This window comes from Myotis brandtii, unplaced genomic scaffold, assembly GCF_000412655.1.
Source record: "Myotis brandtii unplaced genomic scaffold, ASM41265v1 scaffold504, whole genome shotgun sequence".
Taxonomy (NCBI): domain Eukaryota; kingdom Metazoa; phylum Chordata; class Mammalia; order Chiroptera; family Vespertilionidae; genus Myotis; species Myotis brandtii.
The window spans coordinates 3,084,513-3,105,458 of NW_005369217.1; the positions used below are offsets into that span (position 1 = coordinate 3,084,513).

Below are 20,946 nucleotides of genomic sequence, written 5' to 3' on the forward strand. Positions count from 1 at the left end.
GGGGGGGGGCAGTGGGGGGCGCCCAGGCTGGCAGGGAGGGGGAAGTTGGGGATGACCAGGTCAGCAGAGGGGGGTAGTTAGTGGCAATCAGGCTGGCACGCAGAGGCAGTGAGGGGTGATCAGGCTGGCAGGGGGGTGGCAGTTAGGGGCGACCAGGCAGGCAGGTGAGTAATTAGGAGCCAGCAGTCCAGGATTGCGAGAGGGATGTCCGACTGCTGGGTTTAGGCAGGGATTGGGCCTAAACCAGCAGTTGGACATCCCGAGGGGTCCCGGATTGGAGAAGGTGCAGGCCGGGCTAAGGGACATCCCCCTCCTGTGCACAAATTTCATGAACCAGGCCACTAGTTTTATATAAAATCTTTGTTTTCTAAATTGCCTTTATGAATTTCGTGCACTGGGCCTCTAGTCAGTGTATAAGTCACTTAAGGTCCCTCTCTTAATGAGCTTACATTCCAGTGAGGCACACAAACAGGAACCAAATAAGCAGACAATAATTTAAAATAATTTCAAACTGAGGTAAGTCTGCTGCAGAAACTGAAAATATAGCAGGGAGGAACTCCTTTAGAAAGGTTAGTCAAGAAAGATGGCATTTCAGCTCAGAACTCAAGGATGAAATGATTTGGCACATCAAGAAGAGTGGGAAAAGCATTCCAGGCAGAAGGAACAGCATGTGCCTAGGCCTTGAGTTCACATAAAGCTTGGTCTCTGCAAGGAATTGGTTAAAGACCAGACTAGCTAGAATATATGAAGGAAGGAGAGAGTGGTTCTGCCAATTACAAGCTGGTGACCTTGGGCAAATCACGTGTTGTCTGTGTCTCAGGCTTTCCATCTGCAGAAAGGCAGATAACATTAGTTTCTACTCCATGGAGTTGTTACAAAAACATATACTTATCTAGCTGAGCGTACAATAAATATTAGTAGTAGCATGATATTTATTACACAGGCAAGTAAAAAGAATTTAGGCAAACATTTAGATGACACAAGCCAAACAAACACAAAATGGTAGTGAGGAGACAGGGATTTGGGCACTAAGGTTGACCAGACAGCCCATTTACATTGCTCACAGACACCAAGCCAACATTCAGCATGCCTTTTCCATGTATAAAGGCACACACAGTTCAAGGCTTCTTGGAAGATTCTTAATCACACCTGTCTTTCCTCCCAAGACTAAAGGGTTCTTTGGGGTCTTTCCTTGAGCACCAGCTATGAGAGCACTTTCCACGGTGTAATGAAATTATTTGTTCAGTGTCTGCTGCCTATACTAACCTGTGAACTTCTCCAGCACAGAGTCTCATTCATCTTTGTTTCCCTCAAGGCCTGGTACAGAGCCTGGTGCACTGCTGGCATGCAACAAACGTTAGCTGAATTGGATTAAGGATTAAATTTTAAAGTGACTAAATTCTTGTCTATGTCTCCATGATACCAGCATAAGTTGTTCCATTGATTTTTGTTCACTGATCGGCTGTTAATTGGTGCAGTGGAAAACTAGCCTTTGTCTTAAAGCTTTGAGCTATTTAGCACACAGAAAACACATTTGCAGACTGAGCCACTCACACAAAAGGGATCTGTGGCCTTCACCCCATGTGTTTCTTTTGTGGGTGATGAGTGTACTAAAAGTTGGAATTTTATTTCCAAATGCAAATTATGAACTAGAGAATTTAAGTGAGGCATTTAAACAACACAGGTAGCATAGAACTAAAAATGATGCCTTTTGAGTCAGAAGATCTGGGTTCAAAGCTGCTCTCCCACACATTCTCCATGTGATGGTGCACATCTCTTAGCTTCTTTGGGCCTCAGGTTCCCCACCAGTAAACAGGTGGCAATAACACCTCATCCTCCTGAAAGCAGTATTAAATACACCCCTGGCATATCAGAAATGGCCCATGCTCAATATAGCAGAATACAAGCATTTAAATGTAATAAGACGTTACAAAAGAAAGAACATGGAGGAGTTGCTGGGAACAGGACAAATGCTAGTTCACAAGGACAAGTGAGAGCATTTGAGGGATTTAAAGCCAATCGATATATACTTATGAAAGTGCCTGCTGCCTGACATAAGGTCATTTCAAAAAAATCTATTCCATTAAAACATATATTTACTAAAAGGGGTGTTCCTAATGGTACTTGTTCCAAGTCGGAGAGCATCAATTTAAGAGATGGCACCGATAAGCAGTTTGGACGCCGAGGGCCGCAGTTACTGCTCTCCAAACAAAACAGGCTTCTGTGGAAGGTGCACATCTCCCTGTGCCGCCACTGTCAGCCATCGGAGCACCAGGGTGGACCAGTGGCCCTAACTGGTTTCTTCCCATTTTCACCTTTTGCTTTGAAGTAAGTAGAATTTATTCACAGCTCCTCTAACAGCTAATAGAAGTGAAGAACTCAGGGGATTCAGGGTCACCCAAGAACCCTCTCCAGGGTAGAAGGCCCCTAATCCCTTCCAGCATTCTCAGGAACCCGTATGCACGGTCCGGCCTCTGCCAGGGTAATTGAGTAATGCCCGAGGCCCAAATAACATATTCCTCTCTGCTCCCCCCGACTGCTTCCACCCCACAGACAGTTGTCCTACTTGCTTCTACACAATTAGTCGGCACAATGGGGTTCTTACGCGGGAAGGAGGGGCCGCCCCCAAATCCCATTATTATCATTATTGCTGTCATTAGAGCCTCACTGGACCGTAAAGGAGTGTCACTGTATAGACTTCAAACACAAGGACGCATCCCGGGTTGAAAGGGAAGGAGGACTGCATGCAGAATTAGAATGATCGTCAGCAGGGCCATGTTCCTTCAGGTTCAGGGGAGAAGTCTGTCTCAAACTGCCTTCCTGGCCAGTCAGCTAGATGTGGCCATGCCCTGGTGAAGGGAGACATCCCCAAAGCTGAACATGATCCTTCCGGCCGTGGCTCAGATGTCCCCGTCTCGGTGAGGCCTTCCAGGACCTCGCTGGTTGGAAGCTGCAACCTCCCCTGCTTCCAGCCAGCACCCCCCTCCTCTGCTTTATCTTTCCTCATGACATTGATCACCATCTTGCATGCCATTTCTTTCTGAATTTTTACACTGTCCATCTTCCCTCACATAGTAAGCTGAATAATGTTCCCCCTAAATCCATGTCTACCCAGAACCTCAGAATGTGACCTTATCTGGAAATAGGATCTTTGCCGATGTAATAACTTAAGAATCTCAAGATGAGATCATACTGGATTTAAGGTATCCATTGACTGGTACCGTCATAAGAAAAAGGAGAGGGAGATTTGGACACAAAGAGAAAAGGCCATGTAAAGGCAGAGGCAGAGGCAGGAGTTATGTGGCCACAAGCTAAGAACACCAGGAGCCACCAGGAGCTGGAAGAGGAGAGGAAGAATTTCCCCTGAACTGAGGGAACGTGGCCCTGCCGACACCTTAATTTTGGATTTCTAGCCTCCAGAAGTGTGAGAGACTAAATCTGTGTTGTTTTAAGCCACTGAGTTTGTGGTCATCTGTTATAGCAGCCCTGGGAAACGAACACACCTCACTAGAAGAATTCCAAGAGGGCAAAGTTTTTCACTGCTAGAGACTCCTACTGCTTGAAATAGTGTCTGACACATATGAGGTGCTCAATAAATAAATGTGTGGATGCTTAACTTTCAAGGTGGAAGGGTCTCTTTAACTCAGGCTGGCCTTGAGTCCCATTATCTTTCTTATGCATAATCAGTCATCCATGAAGGGTCCATTTGGACCAGGCTCGCCCCTCACTCCCCATGGCGATGAGGGATAATGTCTCTTTCTTGTTCCTCTCCCCTTTCACTACAGAGTAGGCAATGGTACTGGCTTGGCAGTTAGAGCTAAACCTAGATTTGAATCACTACTTGAGGAGTGGGGGACATCCGGCCCAAGGGCCCGTGAAATCATTTGGTCTGGCCCTGCCCAGGCATTAGGGGTGAGTTAATTAAATGTTTGACCAAATATAGCAGGCTAATTTTTAAGTTGATAATTTTGTATGGGCGAAAATGATGTTATAAATATCCAAATGGCCCTTGGCAGAAAAAAAGGTTCCTCATCCCTGCACTACTAGTACTTGTTCAACCTGTGGCAGGTAGAATAATGGCCCCAAAAGATATCCATGTTTTAACCTCTGCAACCTGTGAATGTGTTACTACACATGGCAAAAAGGACTTTGCGGAGGAGATTAAGGGTCTCAAATGGAAGATTATCTTGGGTTATCTGTGTGAGCCGAAAGTACACAGAAGGTTCCCTATAAGAGGAGGCAGGCGGGTCAGAGTCAGAGAAGGAAATGTGATGATGGAAACAGAGTCCAGAGGCAGAGAGATCTGAAGATGCTACACTGCTGGTTTTGAAGATGCGAAAAGGAGCCATGAGCCAAGGAATGCAGGCTGCCTCCAGGGCTAGAGAAAGATAAGGAAACGGATTCTCCCTACAGCTTCTGAAGAAACACAGCCCTCCAATCCGAGACCCCTCAGGGGATCGGCCTAAACCGGCAGTCGGACATTCCTCTCACAATCCGTTCCAAGGCTAGAGAAAGATAAGGAAGTGGATTCTCCCTACAGCTTCTAGAAGGAACACAGCCCTCCAATCCAAGACCCCTTGGGGGATCGGGCCTAAACCGGCAGTCGGACATTCCTCTCACCATCCGGTACTGCTGGCTCCCAACTGCTCGCCTGCCTGCCTGCCTGATTGCACCTAACTGCCCCCCTCTGCTGGCCTGGTCACCCCCAATTACCCCCCCTGTAGGCGTAGTCACCCCCAACTGCCCCCTGTCGCCGGCCTGGTCACCCCTTAGTGCCCCCCCCCACCTGGTCGCCCCTCACTGCCCCCCTTGTGGGCCTGGTAGCCCCATGCAGCCTGCTGCTCAGCACATTCTTCTCCATGATGCAGACCCGTCTCCTGGCCGGCCTGGCTCCAGGCAGGCTTCCTGAGGGAAGGGCACCCAACTGCATTCTAGATAATAAGTGGGCACACCTGATGGACTCCCCTACCGAGAAGCCCTCAGTGGCCTTCTCTGCGGCACTGTCCACCTCTCACAACGGCAGACTGGACTGCAGTGACTCGGGCTTCAGGAGAATGAGGCAAAAGGTTACCAGGCCCCATGGGTTGTCTTGGTCAAGGTTTAGGGCAACAACAGCCCATTGCCTTTGGGTTAATTATTAGCCCTGGGGAGGCTTGAGGAAGGAATGTCTCTTGGAGGAGAGAAGAAAGGCAGACCTCAAGGCAGGAGAGCAATGCAAGAAACTAGATGTGTCCATAAGCAAATTATTTAACTCCTTTTGATTGTTATTCTGAGGAACACATATGTATAGCATTCAAATTTCAGTTTTCTCTCTGTGTTCAAAACCCCCTTCTGTTACCCCCAAGCCTTTCAGAAAGGCTGACGGGGAACTGGCCACAGAGCCCTGTTGTTAGGCCAAGTTGAGAAATGACCGTGTTCACAGTCTCATGTGCAGAAGAGACGACCAGCAGCTGAAGACCTAACAACTGCTCCCAGGGGCTGGCTGCCTACAACTATCAGCATGAAAGAAACATGAAGAATACGGGCAAATGTTAAATTCAGACAAATGATCAAGGGGAGCCTGCAAACACCTTATAATTAGCATGCCTGGGGGCTCCATCCCTGCCTTGTACACATCCTGTGCAGGGCGGGGCACTACAGGATGGGACCATAAAGACGAGTGTGGCCCCTTTTCTAAAGAGCCCTGGTTCCTTTACGTAACTGGGGCCAAAGCAAGCAGAGCCCCGCGGTGGTGCTGGGAGAAGTGGGAAGGCTCATGAAATCTGGAGAAACAGCTGCCAAGTAGAAGACTCAGGAAGATACATGAGATAAACTCACCCTTTACAAAATGTACCGAGAGACAGGGATCCTGGAAGGGAAGGGAGGGGAAGTGCGGTACAGCTGGTGCTTAGGTTAACACAGTGCATCTTCGCCACCGCCATCAGAACCATCTTTTTAAAACACAAATACGATGTCAGCCCTCCGCTAAATCCCTTTAGTAAGTTCCCAGCAGCAACCAATAAAGTCCAAGCTCAGAGCCCTTCTCATCCTGGCCACACCCCGCCTTTTGAGCCCAAGCTGGAGTGATACAGTTCATCCGCCACTCCCTCAAAGACCTCTTCTTGGGCTGGATCCTCTGCCTGAAGTGCCTCCACACCCTCTTCCCTGGGGAAAGTCTACCCTGGCCGGAAGGCTGAATTTTAATGCTACTTCTTCTGGAAAGCCTTCTCAAACTTGGTTACAAGTGATGGCTCCCCCTCTGGGGTCCCACCATCTTATAGCTAATGTTACTTGAGTGCTTACTGTGAACAGGCACTGTGCCTAGGATTTCATGCACATCATCTGATTTAATCCTCTCAGCAACCCCACAAGATTAGAACTCTGCTGTATAGAAGAGGCGATTTGGCAGAAAAAAAGATAAGAAACTTGCAGGTCCCATGGAAGCCCTGATTCAATCCCAAGCAAGCTGACCCCAGGACCCGCATTCTTCCTCCCCTGCTGTACCATGCCCGCTGCCTGTGGGAGAGTCCCCCCTGCACTGCTGTGCATCCCAAACGCTCCTCCTCCTCCTCCATCCTGCTCCGCAATGACAACTCTGTCCTTCTGGGCACCCAAGCCAGACACCTGCACTCCACCTCCTATAATCTCACCACCAAAGTCCTGCCTTGCTTGGAAGAGTGATAACACACCCACTGCACCCTCTGACACTTAGCCCTGGCTCTGTTAGAAGTCCTTCCCCATCTGACTTAGGTGCCCATTGTTTGGGCTCCAACCCAGTGCCTTGTCCAGTGCCTGGGGCACAGTAGGAGTCCAGGGTACTAGTATGTTTGGGTATCATTTCTTTATTTTCTTTGTGAGGACTTAGATCAAAAGAGAAAGAATACATCTTCCAGAAAAACAGTGGCCACCTGGATATTTTCTTTTTCATTTTATGGCCCTATTTTTAGCGTGTCAGACTCAAGGGGGAATCCAATTAATCACTAAATCCTGTCAAGACTATCTTTCACCTAGCTCTTAAATCCACCCACTCCTTCCTATTGCCACTGTCATCTCTCTAATTCAGCCCCCAGTCTCTTGCTGGTTTACCGCCACCTTCTACGTGATCTGCAGCTTCCAGCAGTGTCCCCTCTGGTCTATTTTGCTTGTTCTAAAACACACATCTGATCTAGCCTCTCTTCTAGCCCAGCAATGGCTCCCCAAAGTCCTTCCAACAAAATCCAAATTTAACACGGCAGATAAGACCCAGCCTCACCTAGCACTGCCCAGCATGCCACCCTCATTTCCCACACTTCTCTGCTAGGCTACATCCCACCCATACTGAGCACCAGGCTCTCCTAGAGCTCCTGGACTTGGCACAGCCTGGTCCCTGAGCCAGCTCTGCCCCCATCCTCTTTACTTGGCTGATATCTGCTCACACTTCAGGTCCAGCTTAGACATCTCTTCCTCCAGGAAGCCTTCCCTGACCTTTTAAGTTTGGGTTAGATGGTTTCCCAGGTAACCCTTTGCTTCCTCTGTGCTACCGCTTATTGTATTCTATTTTCTTACTGGTAAGTTGGTGGTAGCTTCTTATTAAGGTAGACTGGGTTACTGTTCCCAGTTCTTCATTCTCTCCTGCACTGAAATGACACACCCATAGCCTTTGCCATGTCCCTTTGCATTGTCTCCCACTGGAATGGGCAGAAGATATCGACCCCTCTGATGTTGGGCTTGGCTATATGACTTGCTTGCAAACATGTGTGAGCAGAGGCTTTGGATGTGCTGCAGAGTTTAACTTGGACTCTGTGCTTCTTCTCTCTGCCTCGAGAGGAGCGTGTGCAGGATGAGAGATATGTGAAGCAGACCTGAATCAAACTCTTGACCTGCAGCTTGAGGCCCCCAACCCCCACCCCTGCTGAAGCTAACCCAGGAGCAAAAACAAAACAAACACAAAACCCCTACAAATGTCTGTTTGTGTAAATCACTAAGAGTTTGTTACTCAGTATTATTGGAGCAGAACCCTGACTACTATACTTGTCTACATCCTTCACTAGGTTGCAAGCTCCATGTAGGCAAGAAAGACTGCATCCCAAGCACCTAGCACAGGGCTTAGCACATTGTAGGTGCTCAAAAAATACCTGCTGATTGGATGTACAACTGAATGAATGAACGTTGAACATTGACATGTCTGTCTCCTAGTTCATGTGTGAATTCCTTAAGCCCAAGAGTGGCAACTGATTTCCTCGATATCACCTAATTATCTGACTTCCCACATGGGGTTCTTGGTAGATATTCAATAAGTATTTGTTGAAATTAAATAAATTGAGTTGTGTGGGCTGACTTGGGAATCAGCCCTTGACTGATGACATTGTTTCTATGGGAAAATGCATTCTGAGTGCCAAACATACAAGTGAACTTTTGGAACCTCATCCGTTCATTGGTTCAGGATTGCCAGTTTTGTGGAAATCCGTAACTGAACACATGGGCTTTGCTTTGCAATATGGGAGAAACTGAGAAACTGCTTCCCAACCCAAGATATTCAGCCTGCAAAAATTCACTTCCCACCCACACAGGCAAATTCATCACAGGTTGGATGTGAAGTTCCAACAATAAAATACTAAACTTTTTAGAGCTCATTGTTTATCTAGTTGCTTTTTATCTGCTTATATTGGATGCCTATTATTAACATCCCAACCAAAGGAAGTTAAGATCATTTTCTTGCCCCACCCCCAAAGAAATCCACTTTCTAGACACATGTGCAAGAAAGCTCAGCCTTCTCAACAGAGAAAATAAGTTATTTTTCTAAATAAATCTGCAGCATTTAAAATAAACACAGTGGGATGCTCTACAGTTATAAGAAACATCCCCCTTTAGAATTCCTAATTTTGAATGGTACTGGAGCTTCATGTGAGTCACAGATCTGAAGCTTAGTTTATTAAATCTCAGGCCAGAACCAAGCCAGTGTGAAACCAAGTAATCTGACATGGGTGGGAAGGTCCGTCAGCCCACAAATCCAGAGTGCTTTATAATACTTAATGCACAAGTCTTCTGCCATTGGTAGAGTTTCCCAATCATTCTACTCCATTCATTTAATATATACCTACTATGTGCCAGGCACTGTTCTAGATTCTGGGGAATACGATAATGAACAAGACTAGGTCCCTATACAACTTACATTTTAGTAAAGGAAGAGGCAGAGAAATAAGATCATTTCCGATAGTGGTGGGCCATGAAGGAAATAAAGCAGTGATGTCACTGGGTGAGGTGAGGCTACTTCAGGCTGGATGATCTCGTGGAGACGTGTGAGCTGGGATATGATAATCAAGAAAGAGCCAACTGCGCAGAGAGCTGGGGAAGAGTCTTCTAGTCTGAGGAAATAGCCAGTGCAAAGTCCCTGAGGCAGGGACAAGCTTGGCATGTTCTTGAGTCAGAAAGGAAGCGGTGTGGCCAGGGGAGGTGGAGGAGAGGGTGGCATTAGAGGCTGAGAAGTAGCGCGGGGCCAGACTATGGAAAGCCTCGTACGCAGGCCCTGGGGGCAAGGGAGTCAGGCTGAACTCTAAGACGGAAGCCAGTGGAGGTTGTTAAGCTGGGAAATGGCATGGTCTGGTTTAGAGTTTAAAAGGCAGAGGTGAGGGAGTAAGAGCAGAAGCAGGGGCAGCAGTGAGCAGGCTTTTATAGAAGCCCTGTGTCCTCAACCTCTTCCCTGGTTCTTCCTTTCACCTGCTCTCACGGAAACCTGGCTCTGCCTGAGGACACGGCTTCCGTGTGGCCCGCTCAGGGCTGGCGGCTTCCTCTCCCCTATGGTAGGTGTCCTGCTTGCATCTTACCTTCCCTTTTGGACACTTCTTCTTCCCTTCTTTCTAAGCCTGCCACAGCCCCCACCCCCATCTCTGAAGCTCATGCCATCAGTCCACATCACCCCAAATTCCTTCCTGTGGTAACCATCTGCAAACCACCCCTACCGACAGGCCTGCGCCTTCCTTTTCTCGAATATCTGGCTCCTCACTCTCCAACACTGTTCCCTCAGTCGTTCTTGGTGACTGCAATGTTCACACAGATAATCAATCCACCTACCACGCTGACACCTCAGTTCCTTGACCGCTCTGCCAATACTCTTGTCCTCCATCCTTCTTTAGCTACATAATCATACCTAGATCTTGCCATTGCCAGTAACTCCACCCCCTCCATGACCTTAATTTCAAGTTCCCACAGTCCAACCACTACCCTTTTCCTAGTTTCCAGCTTCAATAAATCTTCCCCCAACTGCAACCCCCAGGGCACAGATCCCCGTTCTCACATCCCTCACCCCCCTCCTTAGAGTTCACTTATAAGTAAGGCCCCGAGTCCACTATTACAAGTATCAATATCCATATCACTATCATGGTCCCTCCCTTGCATGCACCCTCAGCGTCCAGGCCCCTCTGCCCACTCTTTAAGTACTTTCTGGCGAAGCCCCAACTCTGGCCCGGTCTAACTCTCGCCTGCTCTGTGACCATGCCAACAGACCCAGATGTGGCTTACGAAAGCAAAACCATGTGTACTGCTCTCACTTCAAAAGCAATATGACCCACCTCAAGTGGGCCCCAAAGCTTCCGGGTAGTGATTCTCTATTTCCCATTCCCTTCCCTCTCCCACTCTAATTCACACCTTCTCTCTCTTCTCCCTTCAAACCCTAGGGCTTCCTCCCCCACCTCTCCTCACTCTCACTTGTCTTAAGTCACTGAAAATGATGTAAGCAATAGGAAAAGTCATGTGCATTCTTACATCACCCACCTGTTCCGGGCCCATAGCCTCACCTTCCCTCCCATGACCAAGAAGGACTGTCCCACGCTCCTGTGTGAGGCTGGCCTCCCCGCTGGTGTACTAGACAGATCCTGTTTTCCCTCATCTGCTGAAAGACACACTCCACAGCTCTCTTCTCTCTCCTGCATAGTCAGTTTCTCCCTCGCTACTGGACCTTTCCCAACAGCCCCAAAATGCACTGTGGTTTCATGCCTCTTGTAAACAACAAAACTGTCCGGACTCCACTTTTTCCTTTAGCGTCGGTTCCCTTTTCTGCTACCTTTCTCAGCAAAGCTCCTCCAAAGAGTTGTCTCTGCTCTGCCTCCTGTTATCTTTTCTGGCAGCTTTAGCACCACCTCCCCAACTGTCCTGGTCACAATCACTAGTCAGCACAGCGGTTCTCAACCTGTGGGTCGCGACCCCTTTGGCGGTCGAACGACCCTTTCACAGGGGTCGCCTAAGACCATCCTGCATATCAGATATTTACATTACGATTCATAACAGTAGCAACATTACAGTTATGAAGTAGCAACGAAAATAATTTTATGGTTGGGTCACAACATGAGGAACTGTATTTAAAGGGCCAGAAGGTTGAGAACCACTGAGTCAGCACCTGCTAAGTCCAGTGGAACAACTCCCTTCTCTTGCCTGACCTCGCAGCACGATCTGGCACAGCGGATGCTCCCTCTTCCCTCTGGCTTCCCAGACCACCTTCTTCAGTTTTTCCTCTTCCCTTTCTGGCTGTTCCTTCCCCTGTCTTGTTTCCTCTTCAGCTCCCTGACCTCAAAGAACTGCCCCACCTCTATGCTCAGTTCTCCAACTACTTCTCCCCTCAATCTACACTCTCTCCCCAATGTGGTCTGAAGGCTTCCTTATGTCCATCTAAACACTACTAACTCCCAAATTCATATCACCAGCCTGGACATCTCCCATGGCCTGTGTTTGCAATACAATAGCCGCTAGCTATGTGTGGCTATTTAATCACCCTCACCACCACCACCACCACCACCACCGTCACGATTACAGGCACTGAATTAACTCCTGCATGTAGCTCTACAGATACAGACAGGGAACCTACATAAGTGGAACGGATCAGAAAGATTACAGCAAGACTGCTTAGTGGGTGTGCGATGATGAAATGCTGTTCATGATCAGCTAATTCCTTAAACACTACTCTTGGGCAGGCGACAAGAAGAAAACGTTCCTACCCAGTTACAATTATTCATGAGAATTCTCCTGGCCCTGCTTCTTTTGTCTGCCAGCCATTCTACGGAAACAGCCCAGTAAGGAGGCGCAGTGGAAGGCACAGGCAATTATGCGTCTTGCTGCATCTCAGCTTTGGACGTCCTCCGTGAACTCTTAATTAATTCCTCCCCTATATTTTCGGTTTGTTTCCTGGACCTCTTGTTTACATTGTATTCCCTCTCCCTCCCTTCACTGCTCTTGGCTTCATCCCCTAGAGGCTCCCAAATTCTCTTCCTAGTCCTCTTTTCTTTCCTCAAGCCTCCCCGTGTTCAGCCTTCAGCTTCGTGCACCTGTTCTACTCTTTCTTATCCTTTTTTACCTTTGAAAACGGAAAGCGCCAAACTGACAGACACTGTTATGGTTTGTTTTTTTCTTCTCCTGCCTGAGCTGCAGTTCAGGCTCTCTCCTCCTTGCTTCTATAGCGAGAGCCCGAGTACTGGGTTGCCATGGCAACAGCGAATCCAACCAGGCGGGTCCCAGTGATGCTACGAGCTGCCATGGTGAGGAAGCGGCTCCAAGTCGCCCCTGAGCCTAGATGGGTCGTGAGCATCGTAATTCAAGAGCAGGCTGGGCAGATTCTGCCCGGAGCCCGAGGTTGTACATCAGGCCCACAGCTGTATGGCGCATTCAGAGACAACAGCATCAATAATAAGGCTTCTGCTGCACCAACCGAATACGTGACATTATGAGGATTCATTTGAAAAATTTCAAAAGCTCTATTCTTCTACCTTCCCTGAGGGAGAACCTTCCGCCTGTCTCTGGAGTCTTGGAGAACTCTGCAGAAAGTAAAAGCAGACTGACAGCTCGAGCCCATCCTCCTTTATGCCACGTGCCTGCCCCTCCCACCCCCAGAGCGGGCGACCCTGAGTGGTCCGGGTCAAATGACTGAGAAGCACTGACTGGGCTGGGAACATCTCCGGGAATTAATTCGGTTCACACAATGATATTTCAGTCGCACAGAGGTCAGTGCCCCCAGGTCGTTGGAACGAATTGTTAAAGTGGGGCAACAAGTGTTCTGCACGTGACACTTTTCTGAAGATGTGAGCTGGGGAGAAAGCATTCAGGAGGTACCTCTGTAGCGAATGGCACCAGCCGCAGTGAGGGTCCGCCGCTGTTAGGCACTCCGAACAGGACTTGTGCTTATTGCAGTTTGCAACTCGAACTCTCCTCACCTATAAAGAGCAATGACAGCGGTTCAGACAGAATGATAAACACCACCAGGAAAACCGCCACACCTTATCTGATGAAGGGCCATCTGTACATTTATGGGCTCACTCTGAATATCTCCACCGTAACAGTGGGCAGGGGGTCTCAAGTCCCAAGGTGGGGAACAGGTTATCAGAATCACCTTGAGAGCTTATGAAAGTGCAGATTCCCAGCCGCCCCCTGCGGGGACTCCAGCTGAGGAGGTCTAGGGCCAGCTGAGGAGTCTGCACCTTTAAGCCCCTCAGGTGAGTCTGATACGCAGTCAAGTTTCTGGTCTGCTAGGAATGATGTCGAAAGGGATCACGGAATCAGGTCAGCTGGCTTCATACAGAGTCAACGGTACTTGGAAATGAGCATCTGGAAATAGCAAAGGCTCTGACCCAGAGTAGCACCAGGTTGTCCCTGGAGAAGGAAGTGAGGAGAAGCCTCCATCCCTGGGGGCGGGGGTGGGGGGGTGTTGGGCTCCATCATCTCACATTCCCTCCCCTGGAGTTGAAAGTAAAAAAACAACAACAGGGGAGTTTTCAATCATTCCCTGCCCCTGGGGTTGCTTCTTCCAGTTGTCAGACAAAGCCACAGACAGGGCGCAGTGCTGGGCAGACCAGGCTGCAGAGGCAGGCAGAGCCTTGAAGCAGACGGTGGGAGGCAGGGACCTGAGGGTTGCACGGCACCCACTGAAGGTAGTGAAGGAACCTGGGGGACTCGTGAGGCCAGGAAGCTATATTTGTTAGAAAGTATAAGTAACTTCTTTAAAAGATTAGAGAAACAGAGAGTTCTAGGAGGGGTCTGTGAGGAAAACGAGTGATCCTGAGGAATATCTTTCGAGTCTAAGTTGACTTCATGGAGGATAACCACACCCGTCCACTTCACAGTTCTCGGTGCTGCTGACAGACATACTGACAGACCACCAGCCCGAGCCAGCGGTAACCAGCATGTGGGTATTTCCTTGTAGCTCACAAACATCTTTGTAATTCTGGGGGAGGGGGTGGTTCATAAATGTCACATAAGCTCTCTAACCTTGTTTTCTCATCCGTGAAATGGTGATGGTGCTGCAGACTTCCTGGGGCTATTACAAACATTGCCTGGCACATACTAAGTGCTCAATAAATGTTGGCTATTGCTATTATGTGAGAAAAGTTTCCACGGTCCAACAAACATGTGAAATCTTACACTGAAAAAGCAAAATAGGTTTCCTTAGCACAAGGCTCAGAGCCTTCGAATATGCCGAGATCATGACACTCCAGCAGGGGGACGGTCAGTAGCAGCTGCTCCTAGGACAATTTTTACTCAGAGCATTTAGTGGAATATGAATCTCTAGAATATTCTGTAAGAATTACCATACACTATACTTAAGCAAACATATAACTCCATATAAAAGAGAGGACACTATAAATACTACATTAGACCTGCTTCTTCAACTGAACACACGATAGTGACTATTCCACAGCAATGCATGGATCTCCATGTGGTTATTTTTAATGGCTACATATAATACCATTCTATGGATGTATGAGGGCGTGTTCGTTTGGCTATTACTATTTGCCCAAGAATCTAAGAAAGGGCTTTCCTTCGGTCTGCCTCCCTTGGGGTTGTATTGGCCCAACCAGAGTCTCTCTGGTAAGATCTCTAGCAGGAAACCTATGTGAAGAGTGTAAGAATAACCAGCTTCGATGCCCAGTGGAAAAGTCTCCTCAGGACGTCAGCTGGATGACCAGAGACCAGAGCAGTTCACCTTCAGAAAGTGAACATCTGTCAGCAATTGGAGGCTCTCACAGTGTTCCCATCCTATGGTCTTGAGTTCCAGGGAAGGTGGTAATGAGGACTTCTGAGTGATTTGCAATGTTTTAAAAAGCTGAATGGAAAAACACACACAGACTAAGCCAGACTTCAAGTGTCAGTGCTTTGGGCTGGAATTTTATCAGCTTTGTGGCAGCATAGTTGGGCCCCTGACTGTTAGCTTTAGATGCCCTTGATAAATACAGCCTGAGAATGGGAGTTGTTACTTAATATATGCACTTCTTTGAGTAGACAAAAATCTCTCAAATATGGGAATGCTGCGGAAGAGATATAATAAAAAGTTTTGGAATGGGGGAGCAAGCTGGTCAAGGAGATTCCATATGGTGAAGAACTGGTTTACAAAGGTATATGAGGTCCAGTGGCTATCGAGATGTGGTCAGTTAGACATAACTGACTTTTCAACATGCAAAGAGCAATAGGCCTTTTTAGGAATTCCAGGAACTATAAGTGCTTGCAAAGCTACTCTGTGGCTCTAACAACACATAGAGATTAATGCCATTGCTATAGTCCTTAGAGTGCTTGAGAAGAAAAGAATGAAAAATTGGGGTATGCCACAAGCATCTTAATTATATCCCTGATATAATTATGTAAGCCTCAATTATATTCTTTGCATTTTGTATGTTCAAAATAATAATGGGTCAAAAACACTGTGCCAAAATGGCCTGTTCAGTTTTCAAAAATTTGTGACTGATCTCATTTATCATGGGCTTTAAAAGATCAGAGCATAATTTAAATCCTAGTTCTGACAGGCCTAACCTATATATATATATATCCTTGAGCAAGTTATTTAACCTTTTCAAGTCTTAGATTCTTCATATATAAAACAAAGGTAATTTTATACCATTAAATTATTAATACTTTTCATTAACATTATTTATTATAAGTGTGTGTACACAACTCTATGTGTCTCATCTAGAGACCGTATGTAGAATAATAATTAGCACATAGTCAGGAGGGACTCAGTAAAAATTAGTTTATCTCCCCCTTCCCTTGGTGAAGCACTTTGTAAAAATGAAGAAAATGTAGAAAGGTATCCTTTGTAATTCAGTAAGCAGAAGCAAGAAGAAAAACTAAAGCAGCCAGCTAAATTAAGAGAGGGAGGGCAAGTGCCATATATTTCCTGGTTAATGAATGTGTATGAGACTGTGAACTGATATTAACCCCAAATTCCAAAGCTAATCCTATTGGGTATATTCATAAATGCATCTAACCGTTCAGTGCCCACATAATAAATGTGTAAATTCAGTCATCTTGCTGATGGTGCGCCATTTGCGAGCACACCCTCCTCTACAAAACCTGGCATTGGAAATATAGCCAATAATAACATTGTCTAAACAGGTGATATTTCTTGCTTAGTTACTGACAGTAATGTTTTTAATTCTGTGCTTGTGAACCATTGCCCGCAGCGATGGTTAAACTCGGTAGTTCAAAGTAAAAGCTTCACTACTAGATAATGACATCAATTAAACACTCTGTATTCATAAGTCAGAAGCAGTAACTAGTATTTTAACCTACCTCTTTTCCAGCTGTTAGATAGATGTAGCTATTCTTCTCAGGATGCGGAACGAGTTTGTAAAAAACAGGTGTTTCTTCTTTAATTTCATAGATAACCTCTGGACAATTTGAGGTCAAATTCTCACCAAGAATAACCTGTGGGTTTTTATTTTTCAAAAAGAGAAATATAATTTCTATTAAATATTTTGAATAGCAGAGTGTCAAAACTTGTATCTTAACTCTAAAACCACATCCTTTCTTACTCACTACATATACTGGCTAAGGTACCATGTTCCTTCATCACCTTCTCATGTCTGCCTTCAACAGGGCTGGTAATAATAAGCACAGTATTTCTGCTTTTGTATGGGACAAAGTCACACATGTACATGCAAGTGTGGGTGTGTGCGTGCACACACACACACACACACACACACACACACAGCTCTTCTTCAATGTTGGGCAATATACTCACATGTGAAAGCTTGTTCATAATTCCTGACCATGGCTGATTGGCCTTTTGTGAAGCTACAAGTAACAGCTTCTTTAGTATTAGCCCAAGACTTATCTTAAAACTAAAGAAAGTCAGCTCAACATATATTTTATGTGGGTTATTCTGGTTCTCCCATGTAATTCTACACAGTCATGCATTTTAAAGCAATCAGGACAAGTTACCAGACCTAAACAAGGAGTATGTATTTACAGTATACTAGTATATAAAATATAAGCGAGTCTGGCTTTGAAATTGGACAAACATGAGCTTCACTCATCTTTAGTCAATAAACATCTACTGAACATCCACTATGTAGTAGGCATCTTCTAGGTGTTTGGACCATGCAGTGAACACAGTGGGGATGGGAGGGCGGGAATCCTGCCCTCAAATAACTTACATGTATGCAGGGAAATGGCAACAGTTAACAAAAAGTATATAAAGAGTGTCCCAAAATTCACGCAAGAAGTAATTTTGATAGAAAACACAGGTTTATAATTAAGAATTGTAAATTTTTTATTGATTCATAAATTATACAGCAGGGGTCCTCAAACTTTTTAAACAGGGGGCCAGTTCACTGTCCCTCAGACCGATGGAGAGCCGGACTATAGTTTAAAAAAAAAACTATGAACAAATTCCTATGCACACTGCACATATCTTATTTTGAAGTAAAAAAACAAAACGGGAACAAATACAATATTTGTATTTGCATGTGGCCCGCGGGCCGTAGTTTGAGGACCCCTGCTCAAAGAGATGTGAAAACGAGGGGAAGCCACAAGGTGAAAGCAGAAATCCCGTGGAGGAGGAAGCCCAGCCAGGGTAGGAGCGAGGCTGCTCCCTGCAGGCACCCCTTTTGGGAAGACAGGCTCCCCGGGCCCTCCGCCGGGCCCCTGCAGTCCTCCTACAGAGTCTTAATACGATAAATGAAATGTGGCATATCCATATCGTGGGCCATTCTCCAGCCAATGTGAGTGAACCTTACAGTAAACTATGGACTGTGGCTGATGTGTCAGTGTTGGGCTGTAACAGTCTGGTATCACACTGTACCTACCTTCCTGGCATGGGGTGTCGGGGACAGGGGGGGACTCCGGCTGTGGTTGGGGGGAAGGAGTGTGGAGGAACTCTGTACTTTCCATTCACTTCTGCTGTGAATTTACAATTGCTCTTTTTGAAAAGTTTTCTTAAAAAAGAAGTGTTGATACATCAACAGGGATGAGCCTTGAAAATGTTATGTTAAGTGAAAGGAGCCAGTTACAAAAGCCTATATTATGATTCCACTTCTATGAAATATCCAGAACAAGGAAATCTATAGACAAAAAAACAGATTGCTGGTTCCCTAGGGCTGGGGTGGGAAGTAAGTGGGCGATAGCCAACGTGTACACAGGGTTTCTTTTTCGGGAGATGAAAATGTTCTAAAATCGACAGTGGTGACAGTTACACATCGGTGACGATACTAAACACCATGGAGTTGCACACTCTAAATGGATGGCTTGTATAGTATATGAACTATATCTCAAAGCTGTTTTTTTTTTTTAAAAAAAAACCAAAACATTATTAAGACCATGGAAACTAAATATAGATTGCGGATTAGAAAATTGTGTCAATATTAAAACTTTCTAATTTTGATCATTGGAAAAATTTAATGGGCAACTCTGTAAAGTAGGCAGTATCTTCATTCCCATCTTACAAAGGCAGAAACAGAGGCGTGGAGATGTCAGATGACTTGCCCAGGACCAGCAGTCTAAAAGCCCACACTTTTCACCGCCCCCCCCACCCCCGCCCCTCCTCTTGGCACTCTGGTGTTTTCCTTTATAGCACTTGTCACAATTTGTAATTTTATATTTTTTGTTCCACAAGAAGATAAGCTCCTTGAGGGCAAGAATATGTCTCTTGTGGTTGCCATTTCTGTATTTAAACAAATATTACGATGCAGTGTATGGCTAATTTGCCTACAAACGTCAGGTGGTCATAATAATCTGGCCACTCAGTGTATATATATCGAGTCATAAAAGTCAAAATGAAGAGGGGTAAGGAGCTGGAGAGTGCATGCTCACAGTAGGACTCACTGAGAAGGTGACACTTATTTAGAGACTTGCATGGATGATGGCATCACTTAGACATCTGGACAAAGTGTGATGATGTCTAAGAGGGACCCACTGGTACAAAGGCCCCACACTGAGAGGAGGCCAGTATGATGTGAGCAGAGCAAACGATGTAGAGGAGAGTGGGAAGTGAGGCAACAGAGTGAATAATACAGGTTCTTGCAGGCCTGTGTAAAGATGTTGCCTCTTACTCTGGGTGAGAAAGAGGGAGCCATTGCAGGGCTTGGAGTAGAGGAATGGTGTGGTGAGAGGGCAGGGTTTGAAGCATGAGTAGAAGACTCATCAGGAGACTCTTCTACCCTTTAAGTGGCTAAGATATTTTGAAGTAGTAACTTAACCTCCTTGAGTCTCAATCTCCTCATGTCTAAAATGAGGCTAATAACTCCTTCCTTAAACATAGCTACTGTAAGGATCAAATTAAACTTAAGGAAGATGCTTAGCACATGATAAACACTCAATAGATAATAATCTTTTACTAGATTGCAAGCTCCTTTTGGGTAGGGATCATGTCTTAATCATCTTTGTACCTATTTCTTGCCCAATACAATACCTTCAAAAGTGAAGGTGTTCGGCATTTTGTCAGTGTGAACATATCCAGATAGAATACCTACATTCGTATCTCTAGCACTGTGGATAGCAGTTACACTGGGCACATGATTTGAAAGAAAAAATTGGCACCCACGTTCTTTTGAGACAAAAATTAACATCTGTGCATCTACTGATCAATAATATGCCTGAACCCACTTATTCTGATGGCAATCACATACTGCTATTCCATCAAAAGCTCCATATCAATTTGGCACATGGAGCATCTTCCTACACACATTCCCGCTCCCAGAACCTGGGCCTGAGTCTGGTTTTGTCCTGCGATGGTGACCTCCTTCCATCATCTGCTCTGGGTCAAGCCCAGTGCAAGTGGCTCACTAAGAGCCTGTGAACTACTCACTAAATTCAGTAGCAGCTCTGGGAAAAAGGAACAGAAGCAGTTAGGTCCCAAGGGAGGTGGGACAGATTTGTGCCTCGGTTCATTTTAAAATGACGAGAGAGCTGCACTATTCAATACAGTAGCCACATCTGGCTATTTAAGTTTTAATTAAATTAAAGATTCAGTCCTCAGTCTCACTGGCCACATGTCAAGCACTCCCTGGCCACAGGGGGCTGGTGGCTACTACACTGAGAGTGCAGATAGAGAACATTTCCGTCATCATGGAAAGTTCTACAGGATAGTGCTGGCCTGCAGAAAACTGAGTGAAGGGAGACATCCGCCAAGCACTGACCAAGCGTGGACTTGCCAGGTTCTTGTCTTCCCATCTCTAATTTGTAGATGAAAAAGGGACCACATACTGAACCTGCCAAGCTCAGGAGAGGCCTGCATGGTGGGCCCTGCAAACTCAGAGACTGAATGTAACCACACAGGAGGGTCAAACAGAAACATTTCTAAGTGAGCCATGGCGGACAGTCACCTTCTAGGCCTGTAGCTCCATTGGCAAAGGTTAATCTTTACCGCAACTGAGCCTTTCCATTGTCTTCTTACATGTAAAGTAACATACTTGAAATGTTAATGAGTAATCTTCTTCCCCAGACCCCTCAGGGCACAACTGCCGGCACCAGAACAGACCACAGAACTCCCCATTGTTATCTTGTTCCCCAAATACCATCTCTATGTGCTGTACCCACCAATGTAAAAGAAGTCTGTGTTACTCTATTTTGCCTTTTATCCAATCCGGAAGGTCTCCTCCCCCTGCTTTGCTTTCTCTTACACCCTTAATCCACCATGTGTAGATTTCATGTAACCTTCCTTACATCTCCTTGCATTGTAATGTATAAAATAAACTGCAAAACTGCCATTCTCTGGAGCATTTTCTCAATTCCTTCCTT

The 20,946-nt window shown here is 46.1% G+C and overlaps 1 protein-coding gene across 1 annotated transcript in view; it reads right to left on the reverse strand.

The window, feature by feature from the left end:
• Window positions 1-20,946, reverse strand: part of PLXNC1 (plexin C1) — a 158,145-nt gene that overhangs the window by 97,440 nt on the left and 39,759 nt on the right. Inside the window, exons 3-4 of the mRNA XM_014548340.1 lie at window positions 16,501-16,635; window positions 13,054-13,154 (exon numbers count right to left, since the gene is read on the reverse strand). Of these exons, the coding sequence (XP_014403826.1) occupies window positions 13,054-13,154; window positions 16,501-16,635 (236 nt within the window). The remainder of the gene's footprint in view (window positions 1-13,053; window positions 13,155-16,500; window positions 16,636-20,946) is intronic.